The sequence below is a fragment of the Lathyrus oleraceus genome, chromosome 5 (genome assembly GCF_024323335.1).
Source record: "Lathyrus oleraceus cultivar Zhongwan6 chromosome 5, CAAS_Psat_ZW6_1.0, whole genome shotgun sequence".
In the NCBI taxonomy this organism is placed as follows: domain Eukaryota; kingdom Viridiplantae; phylum Streptophyta; class Magnoliopsida; order Fabales; family Fabaceae; genus Lathyrus; species Lathyrus oleraceus.
This window is the reverse complement of record NC_066583.1, coordinates 568981229-568991422: the sequence shown is the minus strand read 5'-3', so window position 1 is coordinate 568991422 and position 10194 is coordinate 568981229. Positions and strand designations below refer to the sequence as shown.

General features: G+C 29.9%; 1 protein-coding gene across 1 annotated transcript; it reads left to right on the top strand.

The window, feature by feature from the left end:
* Positions 1-7142: 7142 nt before the first annotated feature.
* LOC127086532 (zingipain-2) lies at positions 7143-8683 on the top strand. Its single transcript, XM_051027308.1, has 2 exons — positions 7143-7554; positions 8088-8683. The coding sequence occupies exons 1-2, from the start codon at positions 7143-7145 to the stop codon at positions 8681-8683; spliced, it is 1008 nt and encodes a 335-aa protein (XP_050883265.1).
* Positions 8684-10194: the final 1511 nt, after the last annotated feature.

The window sequence follows — 10194 nt, the reverse complement described above, 5'->3', positions numbered from 1 at the left end:
TATATCCAGGGTTTACTTAATTACCATTTCATGAATGCACAAATATCACATAATGCTGAATTGAAAGTCCCTTGACTTACCAATTCCAAATCACCAACAAATAACAAAGTTAGCACAACACATATGCATACCCGTATCCATGATGAGTAACTAAGTACCATTGTCTATGTGGTGGCACGAGCCCATAAATCATTAGTATGCATATGCGTATCCGCAAGTGCAAAAACGCTTACATCACTACACGTGCCCACCAGGCGATAGCGTAAGCAAGTAACCAAGTGATTTATGCCCTAAGTGGATACACAAGCCTGCCAGTGGTGAGTAACCAAGTGTAGAGGCCTACATCACCATACAACCCCAGCATGCAGATAATCCAGGTGAATAGCCAAGTGAGTAATACGCCTCACTAGGTCCCACGAGCCCACCATATCGATATATCAGGTGTGCATCCGCAAGCGAATTACCACCAAGTAATATAAGATCACTTCGTATTCAAGCATATCCAAACCATTCACTTCCGAACGTTCAATTGGAACGAACGGACAATCAGGAAAAGAAGTGGACGACACCATATTCTCTACTACATCAAGTTACTTTAAATTAGTTACACAACATGAAATACGACACCCCGTTCTGATCCACGGAATGGAAACTGCACATAGGGAAAGAAAGCATAAAACTCCATATGCAAAGGCGCGCTATGCGAGACCCAGGGAGGTCCCAAAGAGGCCTAATGGAACTGAACCACTCTAAAAACAATCCTTCTCCTAAAGCAAAAAATGGCAAGTATGAGCTCTTTAAGCGAGACCTACACTCGCTGAGAGAGGACTCATCAATCAGACACTCGCTAGCTAAGCAAGGCTTCCCAAAAATGCAAAATGCAAGAACACGAATGCTCGCTTAGCGCCATGAAGGCTCTCTAAGCGAGGCTTGCAGAAAATGCAGAAAAAATTAAAACAAGGGATGATCCAACACGAAATTCCACTTCCTTTCTCACATGCATTCATCATTTTAGCAACAAAACTAAGATTAGAGCATCCATGTACTCATTACAACATCTTTGAACATATAATCATGTAGATGACATGCTTTATGCAATTTTCTCACAAAACCCTTACCCCAAAACATGATTTCCCAATAATTCCCCAAGTCCTCTCTATGGACTCACCTGGATGAGAAAGAGTATGTTGATTCAGAATGGGATGATGAGAATATCAAGTTTGAGCTGATAATTTTAGCATGCACAAAGAAATGATGAAGTTGGAGTTGGTTTCTCTCCTTCTAGCCTCTTCCATGTTTCCACCCTTCCTCTCTCTAAATTCTAATTTGGAAAGTGAATATAATATTCCAAAATCCCTAAGTCTATTTAAGAGGTGAAAATACAATAATGCCCTTTTCTACCTAATTGGCTAAATTTATAAAGAAATGCCAATTAGTAGAAACTAATACCACCAATCTCCCAATTAATCACACTAATAATTCATTGGTGCGTTAATTAGTCGATAGTTGTATCGGGATATTGCAATTGCAATACTTGACTTGATTTATGAATGTCTTTTCTTTTTATTGATGTATCTGAAGTCCTAGGAAGTAGCAGATCTCCCCCATCATGGATATCTCAAATTCGTTTTTCATCATATTAGAAAAATCCTTGCACAAGGATTCGTTAGTGGTACCAAATATAAAATCATATACATAAATTTGAACAAGTAAAATGTTATGCTCATACTTTTTGAGAATTGAGAAGGTTACATTTCACTTGCTATGTAAGTGGATTTGGAGGTTTATTTGGGTGGGTATTCTAACTTTTAAATATTGTGATCTCAATAAAAGATTTTGGCAATGGTTTTACGATTATATTGAATTGTAGACTTGTGTTGAAGAGATTCGATCAAGTTAGGAGGATATGCAGACTTATGTGGCAATGGTTTTACGAATCTATTGAACCAAAAACATGGGAATGGTTAGGAAATTTTATTTTGGAATGGAAGATAGATAGGTCAGAGGCCCTTAGCAATTCAATATTTATACCTTTATATGATATCTACAAAACAAAAAAGAATGATTAGGGATATGGGAGTTTGGATAGAAAGGGCTTGGAGCTAGCTAAAACTTATTTTGTGAAGACATGAAATCTGATTCTCAAACTGAAGAAGATCATGCAGAGTTAATACACATATTATTATAAATAGAACCACATAAGGAGGGCTTGAATGAGTTTGTTTGGCTTATTGGTACAAACATACATTTTTAAAGAAATCATGTTATAACAAAGTGATGCAGGAAAAAGTTGAACCCAATGCAAATGAACTATTGAAGATGATAATGAACACATTACCAAAGGCTGAAGTTCCCTTAAAAATCAAGATCTTCAGTTGGAAATTATTTCAAGACAGACTACCAACAAGATTTCAACAGTTCAAAAGAGGAATTGTCCAAAATTTGCACGACAACACCAAATAAGACCTTAGGCAACGCTTTTAAGCGTTGTCTATTATGGCGCTGCTAAAGGTATATACAACACTTTTTTTAATGTAAATGTATTGTCTTAAATACACTTTACACAACATTTTTTGTTAAAAACACTGGCTTAAGTGCATTTTAGACAGCGTTTCTTGTTAAAAGCTCCGACTTAGGTACACTTTAGGAAGCATTTTCTATTAAAAGCGTTATCTTAAGTATACTATAGACTACACTTTCTGTTTAAAAACGCCGACGTAAGTCCCCTTTAGGTAACACTTTCTGATAAAAACGCTGGTATAAGTCATTTTTAGTTTCAATATCAATTTTTTCACTCAAATTCAAATATCATAAATTCTACGATTCTTATAATCATAGATCAATATTGTATTGTGATCAACAATAACCACAAAGCGAACTAACTTGAATTTGCATAAATTTCATAATCTCTCTAATACAAATACAAACTTACATATATGGAGAAAAATGATAACCTATATCTATTCAAAATTATATAATTTCCATGATATATTGAAGTAAAATTCCTTATTTTTTGATAATATGGTATATAATTATTTCAATAATGTCTTCTTTCAAATCTTTCATTTTTATATACCATGCACATAAGACATGTATATGACCAATCAACTTATGTCATATATATCATATTTATTATATTTCAATTAACAGTTTAGTGACCAATCATCATATGTGATACACACATTTTGAAATAGTGAGTATCATCTTTATATATATACAAATTGAAATTTTTTGTTCACCAAAATGCATATTTTCAATGGTTGCACTTGAAGTGGTGGGATAAGCCATTTGAAAAAACTATAAATTAATGTCTAACTTATATGATCACAATTGATAACTTACAAACATCTCTAAGTAACTATTATTTGACATATTTGTAATTACTCCAATCTTCGTTAATTTAATTCAATTTATCTTTCAAATAAGTAAAATACTTGAAGTCATCAAAATACTACATAATATAACATAATATGATTGAGTTAAAACTAATTAGATAAAAAAATCGTTAAGTATAAAAGTAATAACTAAATTATAAATCCATACCATTTTTAAAATATGATACTCACTATGTACTCTAACCGTGTAATGTTGCTTGATTTAGTATTTGATACTTGAGCTCCCACTTTATAGTGTTCCACTATTTTGTTTATACTTAAACATTTTCATTGACAAATAAATAATCATCAAATTAAAAATTCTTATCATTAAAGGTATTTTACAATTAAGACAACCACTATAACCTCTCTCTTGTCTCAAAATGAAGAAAATGCCACAATACTTCCAACATCCATTCTTTTGAATTGAGGAAAATAAAATTTAGTTATTGAATTTGATCAAAAATCACAAATTTAACAGTCAATCATACAATATCACATATTTCTCTCATTGTCCTGCATGTTATAATTCTTCCATGCAATTTTTACTTTCACTTTATATCGATATAGTTAAAAAAAAATTGTATATTTTTTTAACATGGTTCAATCTAAACAATTATTAAAAATTTATTTCTATACTCATTATGGTTATTTGTAACCAAACATAAACTTCTCTAAAAACCCACAAAATTAAAAATTAAACCCTATAGAATCAAATTAAAAATATTTCATTACTAACACAAAGAAAAAGAAACAAAAGTTTTCATTGCAAGCACAAAGAAAAATATTTTTTTTTTTCAAAATCCTTAAGTAATAAAAAAAGAAACATAAAACCCACAAAATGAAAGAGAAAAAGTGACAAACTCTAAAAATAATAGAAAAGAATTAAATGAAAAATAAGAGAAATAATTGAGTTGAAAGAAAAACTAATTTTGTATTTTTTGAAGTTTAGTTTTAAAATAGTTATTAACTATTAAATAGGAGAAAAATAGCATGAAATGTCTATAATTTAGTGGTTGATAAGTTTGTGAATATCCATAAGGGCAGGGGTTTGATCCTCCATTATAGTAAACTTTTTGGAATTTAGATTATTTACGTTTATATATATATATATATATATATATATATATATATATATATATATATATATATATATATATATATATATATATATATATATTATTAGAAGCCAAGTGGTTGAGATAGTAAAAATATTATCCAATAATTGAAGTTTCATGGGTTCTGTTTCCATATATGTTGATTTTTTCAGAAATTTTAATTTATGTGTATATTAGACAACACTTTTTGTTTATTTAGAGGCGCTGCCTAATATATTACTTAAGACAACACTTTTATTTACTAATAAGGGAAGCCTAATGTACTACTTAAAGCATCACTTTTATTTTTCAATATGACCTGTCTAATGTTGATTATTTTCGAAAATTTTATTTAGTTAAAATTTTAAAGATTCTATGTGCACATTAGACAATGTTTTTGTTTATTTATGAGCGCTGCCAAATAAACTACTTAAGACATTGCTTTTATTTATTTATAAGCTTTTATTTATTTATAAGGGTTGCCTAACGTACTATTTAAGACAACATTTTTAATTATTAATAAACGTAGCCTAATGTATATCTAAGACAGCGCTTTTATTTACTAATAAGCGTTGTCTAAAGTAAAAGCTGGATAATATACAATTTTTTAAAATTCAACGGTTTTATTTATTAACATACAACAACACTTATATTAAAAAGCGATGCCTACGTGGATACCTTATGTCAACGCTTATTATCGAAAGTGTTTTCTAATGTCCTCTTTTATTTTGTAGCAACGTTTTTATAAAAAAACGTTGGTAAAGAAGGTGGCATCTAAACTCTTTTTTGACATAGTACAAAGTGTGTGTATTATGTTTCAGGTATGAGGATAAGCTTTCACACTTAATGTTTCAATGTCCCTTTGCCAACAAAGTTTGGTAGAAAATTTGCATACAAATGAGTCTTTTATTTATGGAATCAACATGTTGCAGAGATCATTTCCTGGGTTCAATAAATCGGCTAAGGGGAAGAGTTGCAAGCAAGAAGCTATGAATTATATGGATGACCACCAGCTGGTGTATCTGGGGGCAAGAGGAATACAATTTTATAAAAGGGAGATATTAGGGATGTAGGAGAAATAGAATTTAGCATTAAAATAGTTTCTTAGCTCTAGTTGACAATAAACTACTACAAATAACCCCATTTTGCCTTGGACACGAATGGGTAATTATCTTAATTACACAAGCGAGATAACGAAGGGCAACACGAAAACCCATCACTTTACCCCTCGGTTTATTAATAACCGAGGGAAAAAGTGACACTAGTCATGAGTTCGATCCACAACCAGTACATTTTTTGGATTTTCAAAACTGCGATACTTTTTACCTTAGTTTAAAACAATAACCAAGGGGTAAAATCATGTTTATAAAATTTTAATTTTAACCTGCTTTTTTTCGTTTTAATCTGCAAAGGATCAAATTTGTTGATAAATTTTAAATATTCTGCATCATCATCAACAATAATACCAATAACAACAACAAAAACAAAATCAATAAAATCCTTAAACATTAAATCTCAACAACAACAAGAAAATCAATATAATCTTTACCCCTCAGTTTCCAGCAAAACCGAGGTAATAGGTCATAATTTTTTTAAAGATATTAAAAGGTGATAAAATGTAGTTGCGGAGATTGGAATGCGTGTCCTCTAAATACTTTACCCCTCGATTTCCAACTCAATCGAGGGAATAAATCATAAAAAAAGCTTAAAAAATTAAAAGGTACTAAAATGTAGTTGTTGGTATTGGAAGGGGTGTGTCCTATATATACTATACCCCTCAGTTTTCAGCACAATCGATGTAATAAGTCATAAAAAAAAATTCAAAATTAAAAGGTGCTAAAACGTAGTTGTTGGGATTCAAAGGTGTACCCTTTAAATACTCTACCCCTCGGTTTTCAGCCAAACAGATGGAATATATAGTATTTAAAAAAATTAAAATATGACGCGTCTATGGTTGACACCTCGATCTTTTGTTGAGTGAGGTGAATATTTTGTAGTAAAATATATTATTTATAGTTGTGTAAGTTCCATGGAACCCAAAATGTAACTTCTATAAAAGGTGTAAGTATCTCTTGAAAATTCTCACGAGACCTTAATTGTGTATAGTTGACTAAATTTGTAAGAGGATTGGAATACTCCTGATTATTTTTTTTTATAAGCTGAATATCGTATAAGTTGAATATCCTCTACGCACAACTGCAAAGTTTAACTGTCTGATCAGATATGAACGTAATAAACGATAAAAGTCTCCTTCAAAAAATTTAACATTATTCATAGTTACTCTATGTTAATATATATCTTGCTTACTAAAAAAATTATGTTAAATACTGTATATAAATAATTTATTATATTTTACAATTTTTTAATTTCTGTTTACCCTACAACAACATTATGTGGAGCTTTACCACTGCTAGTAAAGTTCAACCCACTAGAAAAGTTGAACATGATCCCTCTCTGAAAGAAAAAAAAAGTTCTTTTAAATTTTATAACATATTGCTGTGGAATTTCCGGTAACCTTCTTCGTTCCTACTTATTTTATAAAAACGTTTTCGAAGTTCTTCCTATTATATATAGCCTCCGTTGCAGTTGCTGCATGAATATCAGTTTCCGTTTTAAACATTCATATATTATTGATAATATATCATTATAGTAGTTCCAACTAAATCAAAACATGTATTGCTTTAACCAAAAAAATGTTTTAATTCTGTTTTTCATTCTCACTCTGTGGACATCTCTTGTAACTTGTAACAAGTTGCTGGAGAGACACGAGCAGTGGATGGAAGAACATGGTAAGTCTTACAATGATGCTGCTGAGAAAGAAAAACGTTTCCAAATATTCAAGCAAAATTTGGAGTTCATTGAATCATTCAATGCTGCTGGAGACAGTGGTTTCAACCTTAGCATTAATCAATTTGCAGACCAAACCAATGAAGAATTTAATGGTCAGAAGAAGCCACTAACTGATGTTGAAATAGCAGCATCAGAAGAAAGAGTGTTTAGGTATGAAAATGTAACTGATGTTCCTTCTACCATGGATTGGAGAGAAAGAGGAGCCGTTACTCCAATCAAGCATCAGCACCTTTGTGATAAAATATAATATAATGACATGCATATATATAGTGTTATAACTTTTGAGTTTGGATCATTACATCATAACCTCAATTTCATTTAAATATATTTATTCTCTACAAAGTCATGATTGCTCTGACCAGTTTAATCCCCACTAAATTTTTATTCGGTTTTTAAAATTCGTCTTTATATAACCCTCAATTTCATTTATATATATATAAAATATGTGTATTTTTTTTATATGGTATGTTTCAAATTCTAAAATATATAATTTTATATGGTTAAAGTCTTAAATATTCAAATTAAAAATAAGAAATAATGAATTAATTTTATATTTAAATATATGATTTTGATTTATTTACAATATTTTAAGTCAAATAAAATTAATTTATATGAAAATCGATCTCTATAATATATATCTATTGAATCCTAATTGACAAATATGCCTAAATTCATGTTTGTATCATGCATGCAACATATTGTACTAATGTGATATTTTTTTCAACTACAAATTAATAGTATATATTTACATATTTATTGTTTATAGGTAGTTGTTGGGCATTTGCAACCGTGGCTGCAACAGAAGGTATTAACCAAATAACAACAGGAAGATTGGTGTCACTCTCAGAACAAGAACTAGTAGATTGTGTTAAAACTAATACAACTTATGGATGTAAAGGTGGTTATTCAGAAGATGCTTATGATTTCATTGTTAAAAAAGGAGGAATAACAAGTGAAGCCAAATACCCTTATAAAAGAGTTGATGGAAAATGTAATATTAAGAAAAGTTCCTACATTGTTGCCAACATTAAGGGTTATGAAACAGTTCCTGCTAATAATGAAAAAGCACTTTTAAAAGCAGTTGCAAATCAACCTGTAGGGGTTTATATTGCATCTGGAAAACGTGCTTTCCAATTTTACTCAAGTGGAATTTTGGGAGAAGAATGTGGAATAATTGATTTAGACCATGCAGTTACAATAGTTGGTTATGGTACCAATGATGATGGTGTGAAATATTGGTTAGTGAAAAATTCATGGGGCACTAAATGGGGTGAGAAAGGATATGTCAAGTTTAAAAGAGACATACATGCAAAGGAAGGTGTATGCGGACTTGCTATGGTTCCTACCTATCCAATAGCATAAGGAGTGGACTTAATACTTTTCCTTTACCCAAGTACTTTTATGAACTAGCTATAGTTCATAAAAAAAGTTTTCCTATACTAGTTGAATAAATTATTTGGGTGTGAACTTTTAAACTAATGAGTGTTTGAATAAGTTGTTAGGGAGTCTATTTTTTATGATATTTTCACTTTATTTAGTTGTTCTGGTTTAATACCTAATGATATTTGAATCCAGTTTGTTTCCCTTTAGTAAAATTAAAGACAGAAAATGAGTTCATTGACAACGTCTTTATGCATCACAAAACTGTAATGTTTGCAATCGCAACACCTGCGACTACAACCACAATTTAAAATTACGCTCCCTACTATATAGAAAATGACATTCACAGCATTCAATGGTACTTAAATTAAGTTTAATAAAATGTTCAATCAAAAACAAGAATGGGAAAATTTATCAAGGAAGATTGTCTAGAAATGTCCACAATCTAACACTAAGTTTGCATAAATTATGCAATGGCTTGCACCATATCTAGAAATGAATTCATTATATCTATCATAACATGGTATTATCTCGGTTATTCAATCATATGAAGTAATAAGTAATATTTAGGCGTTTGCATTTTTTAAAAAAGATTTTTCACTACTGTCCTTAGTAATAACCGTGGTGATATGTAAAAAGGCTTACAAACTTCGAATCTCAATCCAATATCTTTCCATTTTTTCTATACAAAAAAGATGTGTCCTTTCAATTCTATAGTTATATAAAAATTAAAAAACTTTTCATCACGATTGGTCTTTTCAACCGTGGTTATATGTTTAATATATTTCACTACGGCTAGTCTTTTCTACTGTGGTGAAATATATTTCTTTAAAAATTAAAATATATCAAGTTTAGTTTGTTGGGCTTGATATTTCACACATAAGGAGGTGAATTATGTGGTTTGAAAAAACTTGATTTTGAAAGGAAAAAAATCAAATTTTAAAATTATTTGAAAAACTAAACAACAAAAAATAAAAAATAAAAAATAAATTGTGAAAATAAAAGAATTTAAGGAAAAAGAGAAACACCAAGTGTTTGTGTGTGAACTTTTGAACCAATGAGTGTTTGAATAAGATAATAGGGGTTTATGTCCTATGTTATTCTCACTTTATTTAGTTGTTGCGGTTTAATATTTAGATATATCAATCGAGTTTGTTTCTCTTAATAGAATATTTGAAAAAGAAAATAAGTTAATTGATATTGCTCTTTTAATCTCCTATTTAGTGCACTTATGACTTACAATTTATTGTTTAATGGTATTTTTGGATGCTAAAAAAAAGTTAAGAAGATAGTAAAAGAAGGGTATGAAAAGAGATAAAGAGAAAAGAAATAAAGTGGATTTATGTTATAATAGAATTAAGGGTTAAACAGGTTTGTGATCCTCCTAATTATTTTAAATTTTATTTTTAATCTTTTATAATATTTTCTTTAAAGAAAGAATTAACGACGGTTAATTATTTAGTGACTGATTCTGACAGTTTTAACGACGATTT